The sequence below is a fragment of the Perognathus longimembris genome, chromosome 1, assembly GCF_023159225.1.
Source record: "Perognathus longimembris pacificus isolate PPM17 chromosome 1, ASM2315922v1, whole genome shotgun sequence".
In the NCBI taxonomy this organism is placed as follows: Eukaryota; Metazoa; Chordata; class Mammalia; order Rodentia; family Heteromyidae; genus Perognathus; species Perognathus longimembris.
Genome location: NC_063161.1, coordinates 161,271,237 through 161,295,537, shown reverse-complemented (window position 1 = coordinate 161,295,537; position 24,301 = coordinate 161,271,237). Strand labels below are relative to the sequence as shown.

General features: G+C 71.1%; 1 protein-coding gene across 1 annotated transcript in view; it reads right to left on the bottom strand.

Annotated features, from left to right (window-relative positions):
• Positions 1-240: 240 nt before the first annotated feature.
• The window catches only part of Notch1 (notch receptor 1), a 37,756-nt gene continuing 13,695 nt past the window's right edge, over positions 241-24,301 (bottom strand). Inside the window, exons 3-34 of the mRNA XM_048345888.1 lie at positions 22,685-22,947; positions 21,940-22,278; positions 19,547-19,669; positions 19,118-19,351; positions 18,835-18,990; positions 18,513-18,698; positions 18,208-18,321; positions 17,460-17,573; positions 17,041-17,274; positions 16,846-16,956; positions 16,380-16,572; positions 15,801-15,946; positions 15,561-15,674; positions 14,290-14,409; positions 13,523-13,676; positions 13,041-13,269; positions 12,102-12,303; positions 11,546-11,700; positions 11,269-11,453; positions 10,813-10,945; positions 10,301-10,559; positions 10,090-10,202; positions 8,178-8,749; positions 7,165-7,596; positions 6,721-6,869; positions 5,804-6,020; positions 5,538-5,625; positions 5,020-5,185; positions 4,308-4,603; positions 3,129-3,276; positions 2,929-3,026; positions 241-1,819 (exon numbers count right to left, since the gene is read on the bottom strand). Coding sequence (XP_048201845.1) covers positions 353-1,819; positions 2,929-3,026; positions 3,129-3,276; positions 4,308-4,603; positions 5,020-5,185; positions 5,538-5,625; positions 5,804-6,020; positions 6,721-6,869; positions 7,165-7,596; positions 8,178-8,749; positions 10,090-10,202; positions 10,301-10,559; positions 10,813-10,945; positions 11,269-11,453; positions 11,546-11,700; positions 12,102-12,303; positions 13,041-13,269; positions 13,523-13,676; positions 14,290-14,409; positions 15,561-15,674; positions 15,801-15,946; positions 16,380-16,572; positions 16,846-16,956; positions 17,041-17,274; positions 17,460-17,573; positions 18,208-18,321; positions 18,513-18,698; positions 18,835-18,990; positions 19,118-19,351; positions 19,547-19,669; positions 21,940-22,278; positions 22,685-22,947 — 7,510 coding nt within the window. The 3' untranslated portion in view covers positions 241-352. The remainder of the gene's footprint in view (positions 1,820-2,928; positions 3,027-3,128; positions 3,277-4,307; positions 4,604-5,019; positions 5,186-5,537; positions 5,626-5,803; positions 6,021-6,720; positions 6,870-7,164; positions 7,597-8,177; positions 8,750-10,089; positions 10,203-10,300; positions 10,560-10,812; positions 10,946-11,268; positions 11,454-11,545; positions 11,701-12,101; positions 12,304-13,040; positions 13,270-13,522; positions 13,677-14,289; positions 14,410-15,560; positions 15,675-15,800; positions 15,947-16,379; positions 16,573-16,845; positions 16,957-17,040; positions 17,275-17,459; positions 17,574-18,207; positions 18,322-18,512; positions 18,699-18,834; positions 18,991-19,117; positions 19,352-19,546; positions 19,670-21,939; positions 22,279-22,684; positions 22,948-24,301) is intronic.

Below are 24,301 nucleotides of genomic sequence, written 5' to 3'. Positions count from 1 at the left end.
GATCTTCTTCACCCTACCTAGGAAAACCGTGACTCTGAGAACTAGTTTATTTTCTTGGGACAGATAAAAGCTTTCACCTGGTGCCATAGAAAACAGTACATATAAATAAAAAGGCAGTGTTTCTGTGTAAAATGAAAAGTACATAAATAAATACTAAAAAAAAATCAAAATCCTTGTTCTCCTGTTTTGTATAAAAGCAGTTCCTTTTTTCTCTTCTTTTTCTTTTTTCTTTTCTTTTCTTTTTTTTTCTTTTTTTTTTTAAAAAAGGCTCCTTTGGTCGCCGGGGCATCCTGGAGGCGGGGAGCGGCCGCCCGCGGGGCGGGGGACGGAAGCGGGGTCCCGCGGGCGCGCGTCACTTGAACGCCTCTGGAATGTGGGCGATCTGAGACGGCATGCTGGTGGGCGGGCTGGAGATGCCCTCGGACCAGTCGGAGATGTTGGAATGCGGGGAGGAGCTGGACCACTGGTCCGGGGACTCGGGGGAGGGCGTGAGGAAGGGGTGCTCGGGCACCTGCAGCTGGTGGCTGGGGGTGTTGTCCGCGGGGGAGGAGGAGTAGCTGTGCTGGGAGGGCGGGGTCAGGAACTGGGCGGTCGCCATGGGCGGGGGCGCCAGCGGGGCGGGCAGCGGGGTGGACAGGGCCTGGGGCTCCTGGGGCAGGACGGTGTGGGCCGGCAGGCTGCTGGGGCCCAGCGGCTGCACGTCCACCTGGCTGGGCTCCCCGCTCAGGAAGCCGCGGCCCAGGGGCCCCCCGGCGGCGGCGGCGGCAGCGGCGGGGCTCACGCCCAGGTGGGGCTGCGGCGGCGGCGGCTGCAGGGTCTGGGGCTGCGGGAGGCCGGGCGGGGGCAGGCTGGGCTGCGGCCCCGCGGGGGGCTGCGTCTGCACCAGGTGGGGCTGGCCGGCCAGCCGCGTGCCGGGCAGGCCCTGGTAGCCCATGATCTGGGAGAGCGCGCCGGCCGAGAGGCCGCCGTGCAGGGGGCCCAGCATGCCGTGCGGGAGGGCGGGGGCCGGGGCGCCCCCCCGCAGGGGGTTGTACTGGGTGGGCACCAGGCCGTTCTGCAGCCGGCTCAGCCACTCGCACTGGCCGCTCAGGCCGCCGCCGGCGCCCACCGCGAAGTTCACCGCCGCCCCGCCGCCGGCGCCCAGGGCCGCGCCGCCGGAAGAGACCACGGGGAGGTGGGAGAGGCGCGGGGGGCCCGGCTCGAAGCCCAGCCGGCCGCCCCCGCCCAGGGCCGCCATCTCCGGCTTGGCGGCCACGTTCAGGTGGCCCACGCCCAGGTGGGCGTCGGGCATGCCCGGCAGGTGGCCGAGGGGCACGGACGGCGACTGCTGGAAGGGGGACGGGAGCAGCGGCGGCGAGGCGACGTCGGACAAGTAGCCGTGGGGGGACTCGAGCGAGTCCACGGGCGACAGCAGGCCCGAGCTGTCCAGCAGGCAGCCCTTGCCGTCCTGGGACTTCTTCCTCCGGGCCTTGAGGTCCTTGGCGTCCTTGCCGCCGCAGGCCAGGCCTTTGGCGCTCGGCTTGCGGGCCTTCTTGCCCTGCGCAGCGGGCTTGAGGTTGCCCAGGTAGCCGTTGGGCGAGCAGAGCGTGGGCGACAGCGTGGGCGCGCCGGCCAGGGCGGAGCCGTGCAGCGGGGGGCTGCGCACCAGGTTGTACTCACCCAGCAGCCGCACGATGTCGTGGTGCATGCGCTCCTGGGCGATGTCGCGGGGCAGCCTGTCCATGTGGTCGGTGATGTCCCGGTTGGCAAAGTGGTCCAGCAGCACCTTGGCCGTCTCGTAACTGCCCTCCCGGGCAGCCAGGAACAGGGGGGTCTCCTCCTGGGGGACAGAGGCGGGGGGCGGGTGAGGGGCGGCTCCGCGCTCTCCCCCAGCATCCCGTGCGACCCAGCCCGCAGCCCGGTGCCAGTGGTTCACACCGTGTTCCTCACTACCCACGACCCCGACCTGCAGCCGGCCCTGGCAAGAAAGTCGGTGCGACTCTTACCTCCCACTCGTCACCCCAAGAGCCGTAAGTGGACCTGGGGCTCAGGTGGTAGAGCGCCAGCCTTGGGAGAAAAAGCTAAGGGGCAGCGCCTCGGCCCTGAGTTCAAGCTCCAGTACCGGCACCAAAAAGCAAACACAAAACGCCTTGGCCACATCATACCTGATGCGCCACGCAGGGATTCTGTGGGGCCCTCGGGAGACCACCGGAAACCTAGCGAGCCCGAGCCCTCCTCCCGGGCCGCGCAGACAGAAACACAGAGGCGTGGCCAGTGGCCGCCGGGGCCCAGCCGCCCATCCCCCGGCCCGAGCTCTGCCTCCCCCGTGGGGAGGACTCCATCAGGCCCCTGCCCCACAGTGGACTGGGGGGGCCTGACCCCCCCAGTGCCCCCGATGGCCGGCCTGCAGCGCGGGATGAGGGAGCTGGGCGACCCACGCCTCCTGGCGTGGGAGCCTGCAGGCTCTCAGCTCTACCACGGGAGGGGATCCCCAAGGAGCCAGGCTCAGCAAAGAGCTGCCTCAGTGCTGAGGAAGAGGAGGCTCCAGGGTCCAAAGGGGGGGGGGCAGAGGATGGGCAGGAAAGGGGTGGGGCCAGGCCAGGAGGCTGGGCCAGGCCAGGCCAGGAACAGGGTCGGGCCAGGGGGCGCAGCGACCAGGAAAGCCCCTCACCCTTTCACCGGGAGGCCTCAGGAGAGGCACAGAGCCACCCCACCCGGGCTTGGGGTGCAACCTGCACGCCCGGGGCTACCCTCTTCCCCAGGAAGACACCCGGCAGAAGGCGAGATCAGGCGCCAGCGGCAGAAGATGCTGCGGTGACTCCGCTGCCTGGGCCAGGGTGACCCCAGTTCCCAGCCCCGCCCGCGCCTGGGAGGGGCCGGGAGGGCCGGGTGCCCAGGGCGCCCTGCTCGTGGCCCCAGGCGAGCACCGCCGCCCCCGCCGCCTCTCACCTTGTTGTTCTGCATGTCCTTGTTGGCCCCGTTCTTCAGGAGCACCACCGCGGCGTCCACGTTGTTCACGGCAGCTGCCCAGTGCAGGGCTGACTTGCCTGCGGGGGGGGGGGGGGGGAAGGCCGACAGGAAGTGAGTCAGGGCAGACTGGACGGCAGCAGCGGCCGTGCCCCCCCCCCCCCCGCGGGCGGCGCCCCTACCCAGGTCGTCCACGGCGTTGACGTCGGCGTGGGAGTTGATGAGGTCCTCCAGCATCCCCTCCACCGCCAGCCGCGCGGCCAGGATGAGCGGCGTCGTGCCGTCGTGCATGCGCGCGTCCAGGTCCGTGGCTCGGTTCCTGATCAGGATCTGGGACGCGGGGAAGGCGGGGCGTCACACGCGTGGGCCCCGATGCCTCCGGCGCGGCCGGGGCCCAGCTACACGTCCCGCTTCTCCCTGCCTACCCCGGGATCTGAGCGGCCTCGGCGGGGTGGACACCGGGACCCTGCCACCCGTGGGCAGGGCGCACCCAGCTCCCCGGGCCCGTGGGACCCTCTAGCAGTCCTGGTGGCCGTGGCCGTCGCCGCAGCGGGTGTCACGTTCCCGCTAGCGTGAGCAGTGTGGCCAGCGTTTGCTCCACCACACCGAGAGCGGGAAGGGGCGGTGCCTTTGCTGGCAGGGGAGCAACGCGGGGACCGACGCCCCACCCCCTGCCGGGCTCCCGCACAGCTTCCGGGAATCTTTGTCTCCGCACAAAGCACAAAGCCGGGCGTCCATTCTCCGAGGCCCACGCCCAGCACGGGCAGGACCTGCCCCGGGCTCACGTGGACTTTCCCGTTCGGCTAATTTCAACTTCTCGTTTCCCCAGAGTGATGACGCGTGGCTCTAGGTAAGGAACGCCCGCTTGGGGCCCCACCTGCGCCTGCTCCGGCGGGCGGGGGACCGGCGGCCACCGTCACTGGCCAGAAGTGTGCAGGAAGAGCCACCGCTCGCGGCATTCCCAAGAGACCCAACCCCGAAGCCCCAAATCCACCCTGGCTGGTCCCCGGCTCCCCAGCGAGGCCAGAGCCCAGCTGTGCAGGTGCAAGCAGAGCCCCCGGAGCCCTCTTTTCAGGGCCATGGCCTACGCCCGCAGCCCTAGCTAGACGGGAGGGGGAGGCTGCACCACCGGCACTGGTTCTGTGACCTCAGAGAGCGCCCACGACCTTGTGACCGAGCCCGTGCCGGGTGGGGGTGGGGAGGCTCCGTCTCAGCCCGTGGGTCTCTCAGAGTCCTGCTGGGCCACCTCTCTCGCTTCCCGGGAGGCCAGCGGGGAGGGGCTGGATGCCCCCCCGGCCCCCGCCGTGGTCCCCTGGAGACGGGGCACCCGCGGCCCTGGGAGCGTGGGCAGAGCGGCCTACCTGGAAGACGCCCTGCGCGTCCGCGGAGACGGCGGCGTGCAGGGGCGTGCGCCCCATGTTGTCCTGGATGTTGGCGTCGGCGCTGGCCTCCAGCAGGCGCTTGGCGGCGTCGGAGCGCGAGTAGCGGGCGGCCAGGTGCAGGGCGGTCTCGCCGGTGCGGTCTGTCTGGTTGTGCAGGCTGGCGCCCTGGTAGATGAAGTCCGAGATGACGGCGGGCGCGTCCTCCTCCTCCTCGCTGTTGCCCGTCTCCAAGCCCCCTCCGCTGCAGGAGGCGATCATGAGCGGGGTGAAGCCGTCTGCGGAAGGGGCAGAGGAGGGGCGCTGCGTCAGCCTGGGAGCCCGATGGCAAGGGGCGGCTGGGTGCAGCACCTGCTCGGTGGCTCTGGACCCGGCCCTGCCCCCGGGGCTGCGGCCACGACCCCGAGCCTCCCGAGGACGGCACCCAACTCGAGCCGCCGACGCGCCCGGGGGGATGAGACTCCTACAGCCTCCCGCCCCCCCGACCTTCCCGAGACACGGCATCGAAAACCCACGCCAGGGAGGGACGGGAGGCGCGCGCTTAGGAAACCAGTGCGCCGAGACGGCTCACGAGGCAGGTGTCAGGGGAAGGGGGGGCTCACGGGGCGGAGGGCCCGCGTGTGGAGCCCGCCTCCAGGCGAGTGGCCCAGGGGGCTCCCCGCTCTCCTCCCTTGCGGCCTGGCGGTGGCCTCACCTGGCCCTCGGACGTTGACGTCCATACAGTCGGCGTCCACCTCGCCCTGGGGGGGCGTGGGGGCCATGGCGGACACGCGCAGGTCAGCGGCGTCCAGGTGCTGCTGCGTCCACTGCCGGGGGTCGGTCTGGTCATCCAGGTCGGGGAGAACCACTGGCCCTTCAAACTGAGCGTGCGGGGGCTGAGCAGGGAGCCCAGAGAGCCCCGCACCGGGAGACCCCCGGCCCCTCAAACGGAGTATGGGGGGAGACGAGCAGGGAGCCCCGCACCGGGAGACCCCCGGCCCCTCAAACGGAGCGTGCGGGGGCCGAGCAGGGAGCCCAGAAAGCCCCGCACCGGGAGACTCCCGGCCCCTCAAACGGAGCGTGCGGGGGCCAAGCAGGGAGCCCAGAGAGCCCCGCACCGGGAGACCCCCAGCCCCTCAAACGGAGCGTGCGGGGGCCGAGCAGGGAGCCCGGCACGGGGAGCCCCCGGCCCAGACTGCCTCCCCGGGAAGCCCCAGAGCCTGTGGGACTCACCCGGAACTTCTTGGTCTCCAGGTCCTCGTCCCCCCACTCGTTCTGGTTGTCGTCCATCAGGGCGCCGTCCGAGGCATGTTTCAGGGGCCTGGGGGGGGAGGGGGGGTCAGAGGCGAGAATGAGCACGCGAGGATTCCCGGGAAACGCCGGCCGCCGCGGCTCAGGCTCAGGGGCGCCTCGGGGTGGGGAGGGCCGGGGGGGGGGTCTCCCGGTGCGGGTCCCGTTCCCCCACCCCCCCCCACGCGGAGCCGGCGACGGTGGCTTACTTGAGGCCCACGGAGTCCTCGCCCAGGGGCTCGCGCCGCTTCTTCTTGCTGGCCTCGGACACCTTGAACCCCTCGGGGAACCAGAGCTGGCCATGCTGCCGCCGCCGCTTGCGGGACAGCAGCACCCCGCAGCCCACGAAGCACAGCAGCACGAAGGCGGCGGCGGCCACGTACATGAGGTGCAGCTGGGAGGGCGGCGGGGGCTCCACGGTCTCGCCTGGCGGCGGGGGCGCACGGTGTCAGGCGCGGCGATGCGCGGCGGCCGGGGCTGGTGGGCTGGCCGTGCTGCCGGCGCCTCCTCGCCCCCTCTCCTCCATCCCGCCCCCCAAAATAAGGTCATTTTCTACGCGATTAATCAGAATTGCAAACTATCGCTAAATTCTCTCCTGCACCAGCCGGCCCCGTCTGGAGACGGCTTTCGCGTCTCCCCTTTTGGGGGGAAGGATTAGGCAACTTCGAATCGCTGCTCTAGCATCGAGCGGCTAAGACAAAGGATTTAAGGGGATTTTCAAGATACAAACTTCAACACTTCACATGACACCGATCAATTCCGCTCGCTCGCTCGCTTTTCAAAAAAAAAAAAAAAAGCTGCCATGATTTTGAAATAATAGCCAACAAAGAAAAATCAGGGGGAAGGGCCGAGCAGAGAGGAGAGTCTCCTGCCATCGGGGCGGGGGGGGGGGGTGTGCGCACGTCCCCCGGGGAGCCCCACCGCCGGCAAGGAGGCCGTGCCAGCTGGAAAATTCTAGAAGCACTTCCTGAACTGTGGAGGGCGAGGCCTACCACCATGGCGGCAGCAGGCACAGTGGGCGGGAGTCCCGGAGGGAGGACGGGGACTCCGGTGGGCCGAAGCCCTCCCTCCACACGGGAAGCCGTCCGCCCCCCCCCCGGGGTGGAGCGGGGCGGGGGTCACTCACTCTGCACGGCCTCGATCTTGTAGGGGAGGTTGAGGCTGCCGAGAGAGGCCAGCGCCCCCAGGAAGGCGGCCACGTCCGTGGCGCTCTGGAAGCACTGGGAGGAGGACTGCACGCACTGCCGGTTGTCGATCTCCAGGTAGACGATGGACCTGGCGCGGAAGGCCGGGGCTGGGACCGGGCGCTCCCCCACGGCACCCGCCCCCAGCCCCCCTCAGCCCACCCGGCCAAGCCCACCCTGCGCCCAGCGTGGCCAGACTCCACCCGCCTGCCCTCACAGCCCCCGCCCCTCTGCCCTCTGGCTTCCCCAGGAGACCAGGGAGGGTGCGCGGGCCGCCTGGCAATGCCGCCCTTTCTGACCGCGCCAGCCGCGGCGTCCCGGGCCCTCGGGGAACGTCCGTCCCTCCTGGGCGATCGGGCGGGCCCGAGGACGCAGAGCCCACTCACCCTCGGATGTCCATGGGGTCGAGCTCCCGGCGCTGGCGCCTGCCGGCGGTGGCGGCGGCGGCTCCGGGGGAGAGCAGCAGGGCCGGGGGGTGGCCGGGCGGGGCCCAGGCCGCCGCGGCCCGCTTGATGGGGTGCTTCCGCAGCTCCTCCTCGTGGCCGTAGTAGGGGAAGATCATGTGCTGGCCCTGCGCGTCCCGCTTGAAGACCACGTTGGTGTGCAGCACGTGGCTGAGCTCCCGCAGGAAGGACAGGGAGTTGTTGCGCAGCCGCTCGGGCGGCACCAGCACCACCAGCACCAGCGTGCCGGCCGCCAGCCGCTCGGGCACGTGCTCCGCGCAGTCCAGCCCGTCCCACTCGCACTCGGCGCTGTTGCAGCCCTGGTCGCAGTGCCCGTCTCTGAAGTGGTCCTTGCAGTACTGGTCGTACAGGGGGCTGCGGGGGGGGGGGGGGGGGTGGTGGTGGTGTGTGCTCTAGCGGCCGCCCCGCCCCCGTGTGCCCCGCCCTCGGTGCGCTGGCCCCTCCCCCGCCCGGGCCCCGCCTCACTTGCACTGGCCCCGGCCCCGCCCCCCGCTCCTCCCGGCCTCACTTGCACTGGCCCTCGGTGCGCTGGCCCCGCCCCCGCCCAGGCCCCGCCTCACTTGCACTGGCCCTCGGTGCGCTGGCCCCGCCCCCGCCCCCGCCCAGGCCCCGCCTCACTTGCACTGGCCCTCCTGCGCCGGCCCCGTCCCCCGCCGGCCCCGCCCCCCGCGCGCTCCTCCCGGCCTCACTTGCACTGGCCCTCGGTGCGCTGGCCCCGCCCCCGCCCCCGCCCTGCCTCACTTGCACTGGCCCTCCTGCGCCGGCCCCGCCCCCCGCCGGCCCCGCCCCCCGCGCGCTCCTCCCGGCCTCACTTGCACTGGCCCCTCGGTGCGCTGGCCCCGCCCCCGCCCCGCCCCGCCTCACTTGCACTGGCCCTCCTGCGCCGGCCCCGCCCCCCGCCGGCCCCGCCCCCCGCGCGCTCCTCCCCGCCTCACTTGCACTGGCCCTCGGTGCGCTGGCAGTCGAAGCCGTCGAAGAGGCAGCCGGCGGTGTTGCACTGCGCGTCGCAGCGGCCGTTGCCGAAGTACTTCCAGCACTGCAGGGACTGCGTGCAGTTCTTCCAGGGGTCGTTGAAGTTGAGGGAGCAGTCGCCGCCGTCCCAGCCGCACGCGTGGTTGTTGCACTGCGGGTTGCACGCCTTGTTGCCCGCGTCCTCCCGGCACTGGGGCAGGGCGCACGCCTCCTCCACCGGCGGCGGGGGGATGTCGCGCCCCGCGCCCCCCGCGAAGCTGTAGTCCAGGATGTGGCACAGCAGCCCGTTGAACTTGGCGGGGCACAGGCAGCGGAAGAAGGGGCTCTCGGCGGCGGGCTCGCAGGTGCCCTGGTTGTAGCAGGGGTTGTCGCCCACGCAGGGGCTGCCGGCCGGGAACTGGCACTCGGGGCCCGTGAAGGGGCCCCGGCACAGGCAGGTGGGCCCGCGGGGCCCCGAGACGCACGTGCCGCCGTGGAGGCAGCGCAGGCTCCCGCAGGTGCGGGCGTCGTTCTCGCAGGTGACGCCCTCGAAGCCCTGCGGGGGGAGGAGGGGGCGGCGGGGGGTCAGCACGGGCACGGCGGGGCAGGCGGGGGGGGGGACGGGGGTCCGTGGCCTGTCCCCCCTCCCCACCAGGCCTCGGGACACAGTCTCCACACGGGGGGGGGGGGGTCAGGGGGTGGCCAGGGGCTTTGGGGACAGGGGGAGGGCGGGCGGGTGGCAGATGGTGGCAGATGCACACTCGTGTCTCCACACCCAGCGCAGACGCCTGGACACCGCGTCAGTGCCGGCTCTCGCCATGACCTCCAGGCCCCCCGCCCCAAGACGGCAGCCACCGGAAAATCCCCCAACACGGGGCAGAAGGGAAAGAGAAAAGGTCCTGGGAGAGGGCAGCAGAGGTGGGGCGAAGGACCCCTCTCGACGCCTGCCGTCGGCCGGTCAGCCTAAAGCCGCTCTAAAATGAGTTAGCATCTTGAAAACGAGCTGGGCACTGGCGGCTCACGCCTGTAGTCCCAGCTGCTCAGGAGGCTGAGATCGCTGCTGGAAGCCAGCTGCGCGGGAACGCCAGGAGACTCTCATCTCCAACGAGCCATCTAAAGACTGGGAGCGGGGCTGTGGCTGAAAAGCGTAGAGCAACAGCAACAGCAACAAAGCTCGGTGACAATACCCAGGCCCGAGGTCAAGACCTACGGCTGGCAAGACAGACTGTGTCAAAAATGGATTGTACGGCTTGCGGGTGGGAACGGGAGGGAAAAACTGGGAGACAGCAAGGGAAGGGAGGGGTGACACTGTCCAAAGAGAAAGGTACTCTTTCTGACTTAGGTAAAGGTAACACCCCTATACACCACCTTTATCATAGCAATTAAAAAAAATACTTTTAAGTGAGAAAGATAGGTACAGATACTAGGGCTGGGAATATGGCCTAGTGGTAGAGTGCTCGCCTCGTATACATGAAGCCCTGGGTTCGATTCCCCAGCAGCATATATACAGAAAAATCCAGAAGTGGCGCTGTGGCTCAAGTGGCAGAGTGCTAGCCTTGAGCGGGAAGAAGCCAGGGACAGTGCTCAGGCCCTGAGTCCAAGGCCAGGACTGGCAAAAGAAAAAAGATTAACAGATAAGATGATGTTACAGTGGGAGTCAGAGGTGGTCTGGTGCTTGTGCGGCGTGGAGAGACACACTCCAAAACGCACCGGGGGAGGGAGGAGGGGGAGGAGGAGGGAACCCGAGGCCCCAGCTTCCCCGTGGGCCGAGCTGCCGTGGGGTGCAGGGTGAGAAGCATGCCCGCCCACGGCAGTGCCCTCAGACCTCCACAGGGCCCAGGGGCCTCCTGGGGATTCCGCCCACCACGCCCGGCACGCCCGCCACGGGACACCTACCGCAGGACACCGGCAGATGAAGCCACGCGCCATGTTGGCGGCCACGGCACAGGTGCCCCCGTTCTTGCACGGCTTGCCCTTGCAGCCATTGATGACGGACTCACATCTGCGCCCTGGGAGAAAGCGGAAACTGAGGCGCCGTCCCCCCCACCGTCCCCTCCCCCCCAGTCCGCACGGCGCCCCGGCCCGGCCTCCCCGGCCTCGCACCCACCGGTGTGTCCGGCCCGGCACTCGCAGTGGAAGTCGTTGATGCGCTGCACACAGTTCTGGGTGCCACGGGCGTCGCAGGGGTTGGACAGGCACTCGTTGACGTCGCCCTCGCACCGCTCGCCCACGAAACCCGGCGGGCACGAGCAGGTGTAGCCGCCCACCTGGTCCACGCAGGTGCCGTTGTTGAAGCACTTGGGGCCCCGCGAAGCGGGGTCGAGCCGGGGGGTTACAGTCGTCCACGTTGATCTCACAGTGCACGCCTGTGGGGGTCGGAGGCCGTCAGCGGCTGGCGCCGGCCACGCCCTCGCCCCGCCCACGCCGTGCCCCGCCCACGCCGTGCCCCGCCCACGCCGTGCCCCGCCCACGCCCTCACCCCGCCCCGGCCCAGGGCCGCGGGGATGCTCAGGAAGTGAAGAAGAGGCCCCCCCCACCCCCCGTCCCAACGAGCCAAAGCGGGGTTCCCAGCGCGCCCCTCCCGGCGCAGTCCCTGCCCCACTGTGGGGGGCGGCGTACCCTGGGTGCCCCGCGGGCAAGAGCACTTGTAGGTGTTGGTGAGGTCGATGCAGGTGCCCCCGTTCTGGCAGGGCTGCGACAGGCACTCGTTGATCTCCTCGGAGCAGTTGGCCCCGTGGTAGCCGGCCACGCACTGAGCAGGGGCAGAGAACGGACGGGGCCCAGCTCGGCGGGGGCGGGGGCGGGGGCAGCGCCCTCCTCCCACCCCGGGGCACGCCGCCGGGGTCGCCTGAGGCCTCCCGGACCCCCGCCAGGCTCCAGCCCCTCCCGCCCGGTGGCCCCGTGGGGAGACCCCAGCCGGCAGACCCAGAACAAAGCTGAGTCACCGTCCTAGGGGAGCGGGGCGAGAGCCGAGCCCGAGCCCCGCGCAGGCGAGGGAGGCCGCACCCCGCCGGCTCGGCGCTGCCTCCCCCTCCCGGGCGCCTCCCGAGATCGCCCGCCCCACCCGGCGCGCACCTTGCAGGAGTAGCCGCCCAGGTAGTCGGTGCAGGTGGCCCCGTTCTGGCAGGGGCTGGGCGAGCACTCGTCCACCTCGTCCTCGCAGTAGCTGCCCGTGTAGCCGGCCTGGCAGCGGCAGTGGTGCGTGTTGTTGGCGTCCACGCACAGCCCCCCGTGCTGGCACAGGCGGGCGACGTCGATGCCTGTGGGCGGGCGGGGTGGGAGGGCGGTGAGCGCCCGGCCTGCGGTGCCCGGCCTGGGCCCCCCCCAGCCCCGCCCCGGGCACGGCGCTCACCCCGCTCCCCGCGCGGCCACCTCGCACGACACGCTGGGCACGTCGCAGTAGAAGCCGGTCCAGCCGCTGTGGCACTGGCAGCGGTACAGGGTGCTGGTCTGCCAGCACTGCCCGCCGTTCTTGCAGGGGGACGAGTCGCACCAGCGCACCAGGTTCTGAGGGCGGGCGGGCGGGCGGCTGGGGTCAGCGCTCGGCCCCGCCCCCCGTGCTCGGCCCCGCCCCCCGCGCTCGGCCCCGCCCCCGCGCTCGGCCCCGCCCCCGCGCTCGGCCCCGCCTCCCCGCGCTCGGCCCCGCCTCCCCCGCCCTCGCCAGACTACACGCCCCATTCTAGGGAGGAATGGGGACCCCAACCCCACCGGCGGCTCCAGCCCCCCAGCCCTCGCCATTTCCGGAAAGAACGTCCTTCTGCAGATCCTTTCCAAGCCACGAAAGCGAGATGTCCACGGCCCGCACACGGCCACGCGCGCCCTGCCCACCTCCGGAGAACCTGGCCCGCCCGCCCACCCTGGAGCCGGGAAGGCCACCCCGCCACGCAGCCCCGGGCGGCGGGGCTCACCTGGCAGTTGAGGCCGGTGTAGCCCTGGGGGCAGGCGCACTTGTAGGTGCCGTAGCTGTCCTGGCAGGTGCCCCCGTGCAGGCAGGGCCGAGAGTCGCACTCGTTCACGTCGTACTGGCAGTAGCTGCCCGTGAAGCCCGGAGGACACAGGCAGGTGAAGGAGTTGATGCCGTCCACGCAGGTGCCGCCGTTGAAGCAGGAGCTGGAGGCGGGCAGGTGGCGGGGCGGAGTCAGTGGGCGCAGGGGGAGGGGCCCCACCCAAGGAGACACCTCCAGTCCCGCACCGCCCCTCCACTCCTGCCACCGCACACCCCCTTCCTTGGCCTGTGGTTTGTTTTTTTTTGCCAGTCCTGGCTTTGAACTCAGGGCCTGAGCACTGTCCCTGGCCTCTTTGCTCAAGGCTAGCACTCTGCCACTGGTAGCCACAGCGCCACTTCTGGCTTTTTCAGTGTATGTGGTGCTGAGGAATCGAACCCGGGGCTTCATGCATGCTAGGCAAGCACTCTACCACTAGGCCACCTTCCCAGCCCTCCTTTGCCTTTGTATAACATGTTGAATGGGGCTCTACCATACACATATGTATACACTGGTTAAAGGAAGAGCCAGAATAATACAGGAAATCGCTGCGTCACAAACCCCAGATGAGATTGACATTTAACACTCGGCTTCCTGGCAGCCATGGCAAAAGGGGAAACAAGATGGGTTACAGAGCTCCCATCTATTGTTTGATAAGAGGCTCACGGAGGCTTCCACAAGAGCTCGGTGAGGTTTCCCGTCGTAAGTCAGGGAAGGCAATGACACGGCTCCGGTGGGAGGAGCGCCACCCTACCCAACAACACACAGCGTCCCACAGCTCGGGGCTGGGGGCCCGTCGTCGTCGTCCCCCGCCCGCAGCAGCCCGGGAGCGGGAGGGTCCCCCCCGCGGCCGCCGCCCCGCACCTCTCCGTGCAGTCGGGCGTGTTGTTCTCGCAGTGGATGCCGTTGAAGCCCGCGGGGCAGGTGCAGGTGTAGCTGTCCACGCAGTCCGTGCAGTTGGCGCCGTTGCGGCAGGGGTCGCTGGCGCACTCGTTGATGTCCTCCTCGCAGAAGGCGCCCTGGAACCCCGGCAGGCAGTCGCAGGAGGCCGCGTTGACGCCGTCCGTGCAGGAGCCCCCGTTGTGACACGGGTCTGCGGGGGGCGGGGCGAGAGCCTGAGCCGGGGCGGGGCCCTGGGGAGCGGCAGGCCCCGCCTCCCTCGGCCCTCTGTGGCCCGGGACAGGTGGGCACCGCTCCCTGCCCAGCACTTAGGGGCTGGCTGCAGAGCCCCGTGAGGCCGCCCTCCCCCCGGCCCTCCCCCCGGCCCGGCCCCGCCACGGGCGGGCGGACCCAGCGCAGACGCCCGGCACCAGCCCGGCCCGGCCCAGGCCCGCGGGGGCGCTTACTGGGGCCGGCAGTCGTCGATGTCGCTCTCGCAGTTGCGGCCCGTGTAGCCGGCCTGGCACAGGCAGCGGTAGCCCCCCTGGGCGTTGAGGCAGGACGCGCCGTTCCGGCAGGGGCTCTTCACACACTCGTTGATGTCCACTTCGCAGGTCTGCCCTGCGGGGAGGAGGAACCGGCCGTCACCATGGCCTCCGCCCCCAGGCCTGGGCCCTGGAGAATCGGCCTCTCCCCCCCCCCCCCCCCCAGCTCTGCCTCGAACCCAGAAGACTACAGGAAGGAAGTCGGGAAGGAGCCGGGCACGCGGGCGGCTCACGCCTACAATCCCAGCTACTCAGGAGGCCGAGAGCCAAGGATGGCAGGGCAAAGCCAGCCCAGGCAACAAAGCCTGTGGGACTTCGACCTCCAGTTAATCACCGAAAAGCGGGAAGCGGAACTGTGGCGCAAGTGGCAGAATGCCAGCCTTGAGCGAAAAATCCAACAGCACTCACACCCCGAGTTCAAGCCCCAGTACTGGAAGGTGCACGCACACACACACACACAGAAAGCAGGAGGTCAGGAAGAGTCCTCCAAGGCCAGCTCCTGGCTCTAGAGCCTCCAGACAGGCGGCTCCTGGGTGCTCACACATCCAACGCCCAACACTGGAGCCCGAGCCCACTCCCTCCTGTCCAGGAGCTGGCCCAGCCCCGAGACCGCTCAGCCTCCCCGCTCCAGCCCAGCTGGGATCGGGCCAGCCTCACCCTGCCATGCTGGACCACCGGGCCAGCCTTACCCTGCCACCCCGGGGGACAGATGCAGGAGAAGCTCTCGTAGTCCTCCGACTCCTTGCACGCCCCACTGTTTTTGCAGGGGCTGGGGGTGCACGGCGCCAACACCACCTCACACGTGGCCCCTGGGGGAGAGAGACGCTCAGTGGAACCCAGGGCCGCGCTGGGCCCCACGGGCTAGAGCCCGTCATCGGCAAGCTCCGCCGGTCCTGTAGGGAGGCAAAGGGAGGCAGGGGCCCCCCGTGTGCCCTTCCAGCCAAGGCTCCCAGGGACCAGGACAGGCCTGGCGCAGGAGGCTCCCGGTCAGGCTGTGACGGAGGGGCCGGGCCTGCCGTGCTCCCGGGAGCACCCACCCGCTTGCGGGGACCCAGGGGCGCACAGCCTGGGGTCCTCGGCCCGGGCCGGCTTTCCTGTTTACGGCCAGGCCAGTCTCTGAGGGGGAGGAAGGGCTACGGTCCTCGTCCCCTACGGTGTCCCCAGTGTGCTACTGTGACTTTCCAGGGCCTCCCTGTCTATCGGTTGCCCCGGTGACCTGGGCGGGCAGGAACTTCGCCAGAGTTTCCGACAATTGTGCGAAGGGAAGCAGGAAGCGGGCGGACAGGAAGCGGGTCAGCGCGGGCTGGCTCCTCCCGCTGGGCCCGATAGCACTGCGTCCGACGGGACGGGACCCGGGGCAAGCCCAGCCGCCGACGGCTCCCTCCCTGGCCGGCGTGGGAGACCAAATCCAGGTCCCTGCCTCTGGCGAAAGCAAACACCGTCCCGGCCCTGGGCCGTCGCCGGGTGGGCAGCCCCGAGGGGGCCTGCTAGGCCCTAGGGGCTCGGGTTTAACGCTCTGCCTATCTCCCCCACAGGGCGCCCCATCTCTCGGGCACCCCCTCCAGCAGGGCTGGACACTGGGGAAATGCCTCTCGCCTCTGCAAATCCGAACAGAAGGCGCCTTGTCCCCTCACACAAAGAGGCTGCCGTCAAAGGAATCCTTAGCAGTGGAGGAAGTCAGCCCAGCCCCCAAAGACCCACACAATGCCGAGGAGATGCAGAGCCACGGGGGGGGGGGGGAGGGGGGTGGCCCTGTGTCCCCTTCCCCCTCCCCCCACCGCCCCCCCACAGGGGCCCCACACCCCCGCTGGCCAGGCAGCAGATAAACCACCGACTGGGACAGATAACAACTTCCTCCAGGCTCCCGCTCATGGGGCGACTCCCCCCGCCCCTCCGCCACGTGCAGGGCCCCCCTCCCCCCGCACGGCTACCCCCGCCGTCCCCGCCCACCGGGCCGCACCTGTGTAGGGCAGCGGGCAGTTGCACCTGTAGCCGGCCACGTCGTCGATGCAGGTGCCCTGGTTGAGGCAGGGGTTGGAGGCGCACTCGTTCACGTTGGTCTGGCAGTTAGGGCCTGGAGGGAGGGGCGGCCGTGAGCCCTCCGCGCGGGGCACCCGCCCGGCACCCAGAGGAGGAGGAGGAGGCCGCGGGCCACGAGGGCCCCGCGGAGGCCACGCCCCGCGGAGACGGCCCCGCTCACCGCTGAAGCCGGCCCGGCAGGTGCACACGTAGCCGCCGGTCATGTCCTTGCAGGTGCCCCCGTTGACACAAGGGTTGGACGCGCACTCGTTGTTGTTGACGTCGCAGTTGGTCCCGCTCCAGCCGGGGTCACAGTCGCACTTGTACCTGGAAGCGACCACGCTGCTGGTGGCACGGCCCGGGCGTGCGCCGCGCAGCCGCGCGCGGCTCCTCCGCGGGGCTGGGCGGCGTGGCAGCGTGCGCTCGGGCACGCCTGAGCCCTTCCAGGTGGGGGCGGGGGTGCCCGCCTGGCCCGAGATGGGGGCACCGAGGACGGTGCCCGGGGCGAGACGGCACAACAGGCACCCATGATACCAGGGCCCATGGGAGGCTGTGGGCCCCGCCCCCGCGGCCGCCCCGCCCCCACGCCCGCGGCGTGCCCCGCCCCCGCGGCCGCCCCGCCCCGCCCCCGCGGCGAGCCCCGCCCCCGCGGCCGCCCCGCCCCGCCCCCGCGGCGTGCCCCGCCCCCGCGGCCGCCCCGCCCCACGCCCGCGGCGTGCCCCGCCCCCGCGGCGTGCCCCGCCCCGCCCCCGCCCCTCACCCGTTGAGGCTGTCCCGGCAGGCCCCGTGGATGCAGGGGTCGCTGTTGCACTCGTTGACCTCGGACAGGCAGGTGGGGTCGTGGTAGCCCTCGGGGCAGCGGCAGGTGAAGCCGGCGATGCCGTCCTCGCAGGTGCCCCCGTTGTGGCAGGGGCCGCCCGCACACTCGTCAATGTTGATGTTGCACATGCTCCCTGCGGGCGGGAGGGGACGCTGACTTCGGGGCCCGGGGCCTGTCCCCCCGCCTGGGCCTCAGTTTCCTGTCGGCTTCCCCCAGGCCCCGCCCCAGGGGCCTTGCGCAAAGGCAGGTGTCGGGGAGCGGAGGGGGTGCAGATGCCCGGCCTTCGAGTGCCCGCCCGGCCCTCACAGCCCGCGGGGGGGGGGGGCAGGGGCCACGGTGAGCCCGCACGCTCCCCCCCCCCCGCCCGGGCTGGCGCAGAGGCCCTGGGGCCGACGGCCCGCCGCACCTGTGTAGCCGGGCTCGCAGACGCACTCGTAGCCGTCGATCTTGTCCAGGCACGTGCCGGCTTCACAGGGGCTGCTCGCGCAGTCGTCCAGGTTGATCTCGCAGTTGGGTCCTGGGGAGACGCGATGGGGCGGCGGGGGGCGGTCAGCTCCCCGGCCCGGCCCCCGCCCCCGCCCCCGCCGGCCCGGCCCCGCACCTGTGGTCCCCTTGAGGCAGAAGCAGAGGTAGGCGTTGTCGCGGTCCTGGCAGGTGCCGCCGTGGCGGCAGGGCTGGCTGTGGCACTCGTTGATGTTGGTCTCACAGTGGTGGCCGGTGTAGCCGGGCTGGCAGAGGCAGGTGAAGGTGGACACGCCGTCCTTGCAGGAGCCGTAGTGACAGGGGTCGGGGTCGCACTCGTCAATGTCCACCTCGCAGTGCGTCCCGGTGTAGCCTGGCTCACGGGATGGGGGGGGGGGGCTTAGGACCGCCGCTCCCCGCCCGGCCGCTCGGCTCTGCCGCCCCGGGCCGTGACTGAGACGGGGCCTGGTCGGGGCGGACCTGGGCATGCCCCAGGGCGGGGGCGATCTCACCTCTCCCCCCTCCCCCGCCCCCCCCCCCGCCGCCTCCCCCCCGCACCTTCCGCGCACACGCAGGTGTACGTGTTGGGCCCGTCCAGGCACTTGGCACCATGCCTGCACGGCGTGCTGGCACACTCGTCCACGTCGTACTGACACAGGTGGCCGCTGAAGCCTGCGGCGGGAAGGGGACGGTCACGGGGACGGTCACGGGGCCGCCCCGCCGCCCCGCGGGCGCGCCTTGGCCCGTGGACTGCCCCGAGGGGGCTCGGCAGACCCCGGGGACTCTCCCGCCCACTCCGGCCCACCCCTCGGATCAAAGCGCTCGCTCGCTCGCTCGCTCCCCTGGCATGGCCGCTGGCTGCCTCTCCTCACCCAACAGAGGGCCCTTTCTCCCCAAACCGGGCTGGTTGCCATGGATACAGCCACACTGGGTTGTGAATGGGGTTCCCCTGCTCTCCAGTGTCTGGGAGGCTGAGGCCCGGCCACCCCCCCCCCCCCCCACCGTAGGGCTGACCCTTCTCCAGGCGCTCCCTCTCGGCTCCTCTCCCCTCCCTGGCCGTGAGGTGGAGGTGGGGAGAAGTGGGGAGGGGAGGGGTCCCCACACCCAGCGGGGTGCACCTGCCATGTGTGGCCCGGCCTGGCCTCCTGGGGCGGGGGCGGGGGGAGGCCTAGGAACACTTGCTGCTGGGTCCTGACTCTGGCAGGCTCCCTCCCCTGTGTGGCCCCCGCCCCCCCAGAGCAGGATGGCTCCTCTGGCCCCGGCAGGGCTGCGGACGGCGCGGGGCCCCGGGCAGCGGCCTCCTCACCGGTGGGGCATTCGCACAGGAACTCGTTGATCTTGTCCAGACAGCGGCCGTCGTGCAGGCAGGGGCCACTGGCACACTCGTCCGTGTTCACCTCGCAGTGCACGCCCTCGTAACCTGCGCGCGGGCGCGGTCAGCCGGAACGGCCCCCCCGCGGGGCCCCCCCCCCCCCGGCCCTCAGCCGGGGGCCTGGGACGGAAACGCTCCACCCAGGCGGCCACCCCTCCCCCGGGCTCCGCCCCTTCCCTGCGCCCCGCGGGCCCAGCCTCGGTTTCCCCGGGGTCCCCCCCCCCCCCCCGAGGACGCACCGGGCATGCAGATACACTGGAACTCCCCGATCTGGTCCAGGCAGGTGGCGTCGTTCTGACAGGGGTTGGAGATGCACTCGTTGACGTCGATCTCGCAGCGGGGGCCCGTGTAGCCCTGCAGACACTGGCACTCGAAGGACCCCAGCGTGTTCAGGCACTTGCCCGCGTGCTCACAGGGGTTGGCACCTGGTGGGGGGGGGGACACGGGTGAGGGACACCCCGGCCTCCGTCAGACTGCTGCTCCCTGGGGGGCCAGACGCCCCTCCCATCCGTGCCCGCGGCCGGCCGCCCCCCGCGCCCCGCGCCCCGCGCCGGGACCTACCCAGCGCGCACTCGTCCACGTCCTGGCTGCAGGCCGGCCCCGTGTACCCCGGGGGGCAGGTGCAGATGGCCTTGCCGTTGACGGGGTTGGTGTCACAGTTGGAGCCCTTGTTGCAGGGGTTGCTGATGCACGCGTCGTTGAGGTGGCACAGCAGACCTGGGCGGGGCGGGAGAGGTCAGCGGGCACCGCCCCCCCGAGCGTCCCCCCCCCCGGGCACCCGGGGCATTCTGGGAGACGGGGGCGGCCCCGCCGCGGTCCCGGGGGGCCCCGCGCCTCGGCTCACCGGTGCGCCCGTGGGGGCACTCGCAGTAGAAGGAGGCCACGCGGTCGTGGCAGGTGGCCCCGTGGAAGCAGGCGGCGCTGGCGCAGTCGTCGATGTTCTCGCTGCAGTCCTCGCCCGTCCAGCCGTTGACGCACACGCAGTTGTAGCCGCCGTGGGTGTTGTGGCAGGTCCCCCCGTTCTGGCAGGCGTTGGGCATGAGCTGGCACTCGTCCACGTCCTCCGTGCAGTACTGGCCTGAGCGGGCAGGGGACCGTCACCCCGAGCCGCCCCGCGGGGGCCCTCCGGGAAGCCCCCTGCGTTCACGCCCCCGCCCCCGGCCAGCGCCGATGCCTGGCTCCGGGGTGTCGAGGAGGGCGGGGGGAGGGGGCGCTTGCGCTGGCCGGGGGGAGGGGGCGCCCGGGGCCTCCACCGGCCCTGCCCCCCACCCACCTGTCCACTCCGGGGGGCAGCGGCAATTGTAGGTGTTCACGCCGTCCACGCAGGCGCCCCCGTTCTTGCAGTTGTTTCCGGGACAGTCGTCGACGTTTTCCTCACAGTTCTGGCCGGCGAAGCCTGCGGGGGGGGGGGGGGGGGGCACGGGGGGCGGGTCAGCCTCCACCCCAGCTTCGGGCCCGCCGGGGCGACCTGCCCTGTGCCCTGGGCATCCGGTCTCTCCGGTTCCGGGCCGGGCGGCGACACCGCTCCGGGCGGAGGCGCCGCCCGCCGGTGGCCTGGCCTGCGCCCCTGGGTCCGCTCAGCTCCCACGACCGGTCCTCGCCCTGTGTCCTCGGGGGACACGCTCTTCCGCAGACAGACCTCGCGCACGGGGCCGAGTGGACGGAGGGCAGGGTTCTAGAAGGTTCTGCCACAAAACCCCTCCTAGCCGGGCACACTGGTGGTTCGTGCTCGTAATCCTGTCTACTCAGGAGGCCGAGACCTGAGGATCTAGGTTCAAAGCCAGCCTGAGACTCTACCCGTCAATAACCAGTGAGAGACTAAAGCGGAGGTGTGGTTCAAGTGGAGGAGTGCCAACCCGGAGTGAAAAGACAGCACGCGCAGAAGGAGGCGCTGGGTTTAACACAGACACCAAAGAACACCCCGGAACCTCTCCCGCCGGTGCCCAGGACAGTGGCGCCCTGCCCCGGGGCGGCTGGCCACGGCCACCGCGGTGCCGGGACCTGGGGCGGGGGGACCCGGGGAGGCTCGCTCAGGCGAGGCGGCACGACCCTTTCCCCTTGGGGGACAGGGGCAGAACGGGGTGCCAGCCCTCCGCAGGGACCGCTGCTGGAGGCATGGCCCTGCAGCCCGCCCCCGCCAGGCCAGTTAGCCGTTAATCCCACTCAACTCCCGGTTCAATGATCAACTCAGAAAGGCGAGCGTGGCAACAGCCAAACCTGCAGCCAGTTACTGATTAACGCCCCTCTGGGGGTGCCTTTGAACCCGCCGGCACCCACCCCTGTGGCTCCTCCCCTGGGACTCCTCCCCCCACCCGCCCCACTGGAGCAAAAGCTAGAGGCTGGGAGAGCTCAATCACGCCCGGTGGCACCGGCTTGGAGCGAGCACCCCAAATGGGAGCCTAGGGCCAGAGCTCCCGGGCCCCACCACACTACTTGGGGGCTGCCCGCGGGAGTGCTGAAGACTGCGGGGGGTGGGGGGCGGAGCGGAGGGGGGAGCCCCACAGGCACGCGGTCCGGAGCCTCCGCTGCGCAATGCCTCCCAGGAAGGGCCGGGCCGGGTGGGGCTGGGTGGGGTGGGGCACGGCCAGAGTGACAACTCCCAATCCCGGTGGGGCCTCCCGGGGCTCAGGGTGCCCCGCCACGCCTCAGGCAAGTCCCTGGAGGTGAGGAGGGTCTCTGACCGTCTGAGGGGGGGCTTAGCTGCTGAGGGCCTGGCACAGGCCCCCCGGGAGAGTCCAGACCCCTAGGCAGTGGGCCCTCACTGGTCCCGACCTTGCAGTGTCCGGGGCCCCTCTCCAGGAGGCGGGTATCCCCTCGTTAGGAGGAGTGGAGGGGGGGCCCAGCCCAGACGCATGACCCTGAGACCCCCCGACTCCTGGCCGTGACCCCAGACCGTGACCCTGAGACCCCCCGACTCCTGGGCCGTGACCCCAGGGCGGTCACCGGTGACTTTTCAGGAAGCGTGCAGGCCCGCGTCTGCACGCACAGCCTGAAGCGGGGGGAGCTTCCCCTTTGGTAGGGCCCAGCCAGGGTGGCCAGGGGACAGGGCAGCTGTGGAGTCACCCGAGCCTCTTCCGCGTCCTGAACCCCCCCGCTTCCTCGGAACCGGTCCGTGCGCAGCTGACGGACAGGCTCTCAAACCGCGGCCTTGGCTTCCGCCTGGGCAGGGTTCGCTCCAAGGAGAACCGTCACTCGGGGCGCGGGGGGCTGGGCCTACAGTTCTGCCCTCCATGAGACAGCAGAGCCGCTGCTGGGGAGCCCCCCCCCGGCATCCCGGGCCCCCCATCCCGGGAGCGAAGGGGAAGTCCCCCGGGGCTGCGCACCCCAGACGCTCCGTCCACGCGGCGTGACTCCCGCGTGGCACTTGGGGCTCAGAAGGCGGAGGGGGCGGCGTGTGAGCCGCTGTAGACTCACGCCCGACCCAGGAGGCTCAGGGCCGGGGCAGGGGTGCCGCGGGCTTCGGGGGGGGGGGCAGCTCTGGGGGGGGGGAGCGCCCCTCAGAGAGTCGTGCGCCCGGCTGTCCGGGTCACAGCACGCAGGACCCCCGGGCAAGCGGGGGCCACCACCGAGTCGCCCCGCCCCCCACGGAGCCCTCCACACCGGGTGCCCCCTCCCGAGCCCCTCGGGACCGGCGGGGCGGGGCGGGGCGCGGGGCGGGAGGCCCACCTGGCAAGCAGGCGCACTCGTGGGTGGCGTCCCCGGTGGGGCGGCAGGTGCCGCCGTTGAGGCAGGGCGAGGGGCTGCAGGGCACGTAGGGCAGCTCGCAGTGGGGCCCGGTGTGGGCGGCCCGGCAGGCGCAGCGGTAGCCGCCCACCTCGTTGTGGCACGTGCCCCCGTGGCGGCACAGCCCCGGCGTCTGGCTGCACTCGTTCACGTCCTGCCTGCAGGTGGCGCCGTGGAAGCCCGGCGGGCAGCGGCAGATGTAGGAGGCCTCGAAGGGCAGGCACTGGCCGCCGTTGGCGCAGGGGTTGGAGGCACACGGGTCAGCCTGCTGGCAGGACTTCCCTGAGGGGGTGAGGAGGGAGGGTCAGGCCGGACCGCGCTCCCCCCGGGCCAGAGCCGGGCGGCCGGCAGCGCCCCGAAAGCAGCGGCCCGGAACGGACCGGCGGCGGCACAGCCTCCCCGGTTCTCGGGGACCTGCCGCAAGATGGCCGCCCTTCTACAGACGGGGCATCCCAGGACAGCCAGAATCCAGGCGGGGGGCGGGGGGGCCCTTGTGCTCTCGGCCCACACCGGGAGCCCCGGGCACCGGCCGGGCGGGCGGGCGGGCGGGCAGACAGGCCCGGGGCTGGGCAGGGCAGGGGGCCCCGGGAGTGCCCGCGCGGTGCTCCCGACGACCCCTCCGAGCTGGCGGCCGGCGCGGCTCCTGGGGGCGAGGCCTCCCCCCCACCCCCCCCCACCCCGTGCTCACCTGACCAGCCAGGGGGGCAGCGGCACTTGTACTCCGTGAGCTGCAGCAGGTCGCAGGTGCCCCCGTTGCGGCACGGGTTGGTCAGGCAGGCGTTGTCCAGGGGCGTCAGGCAGAGGGGCCCGGAGAAGCCCAGGGGGCAGCTGCAGGCGTAGTTCACCGAGCCCCCGCGGTCCACCAGGTGGCAGGTCCCGGCGTTCTTGCACGGGGCACTGAGGCACGGGTTGGGGTCCTGGCACCGCCGGCCCACAAAGGCCCCCGTGCAGCTGTCGGCAGACACGGGGGGGTTAGCGCCCGCCCTCCTGGTCCCCCACCCCGGCTGGGGGTCCAGAGCCCAGGCAGGGGGCTGCCAGGCGGGTCCGGGTTCCTTGGAAATGACAAAAGATTCCGGAAGGAAACAGTGGTAGGGGTGCACCACGCCACTGGCCTGGTCCTTTAGAGTGGTTCACGTCACTAAGTGAACTTCACCTCCCTAAAAAGACGTAACCACCACCGTGAATTGAGAGACGGGCTACAGACCGAAACATTCAAACACAAGCAGGTGTGCGGGTCCACTCGGGGCCGCGGGGCGGGAGGAGGCCCTGGGGGAGGGGAGGGAGCTTTGTGAAGTCCTCCGGGAGGCCCTCGGCCTTCCCTTCCAGCGTCTCCATAATGAATATGCATCACTCCGGCAATAAAGGAGTTCATGGTTCCTGCGACTCAAACATCAATAGCACAGCAAAGGCGGGAAGCTGGGCAGACGCGGATGGATGGACCGCTGCCCGCTTTCTCTCCCCTTGGGGTCCCTTCCGCCAGGGAACCTCCGAGGGGCTCTGCCGGGAGGCGGGCTGGCGTTCCCAGCCCCCTCGGAGGTCTAGAGGACACACACCCAGGGCAGCCCAGGCCGAACGCAGACGCCCCCAGTTCACACCGGTGAGCCGGGCGAAGCCCCCAGGGACCAGGGCGGCGGGAAGGGGCCTGCTACCCGCAGCCCTGGTCTCCTGCTCCCGGCACTGACGGGCTCCCTGCCCGCCACACCCCAACGGTGTCCCCCGCCCCCCGCCTCCCCCCTGCCCAGCCTGCTCAGCCACCTGCAGGCCTGGCTTGGCTTCTAGGCCATAAATCGAAACCCTCCCTCCAGCCCTCCCACTCCTGGGAGGGCTCTGGGAGCAGCCAGGCCCGGCTCTTCCCAGTGGCCGGGCCTCTGAGGCAGAACGGCCCACCGTGGCCAGCACCGCAGGCCCCCAACGCAGGGCCACGGAGGGGTGCCGTACGGCCCCAGCCCCCTGCCTGGGCCAAGCACCCACTCCAGGCCCACCTGAAATAGTGGGGGCGGGGAGGGCCAGCACCCCCACAAAATGGCCCTCTCTGGCGGTGGGCGGGCTGCTGAACTCACACCTCCCTGCGAGGTGGGGGAGGGGCCCCACGGGGGGGGGGGGGAGGGGAGGGCTGGGCTAGCAGCAAGGCTGCCCTCCTGTCCCAGGGCCTGGAGGCCTCTGTGAGCCCCGGCCTTTCATCCGTGACCACAGCTTGGGTAGGGAGGGCACAAAATGGCCACTCCGGCCGACCATCTGTTGCTAGAAGCCAAAAGTCCCAAACCAACTGGCTTAAAGAAAACACGACTCCCGCTGCCTCCGCCCC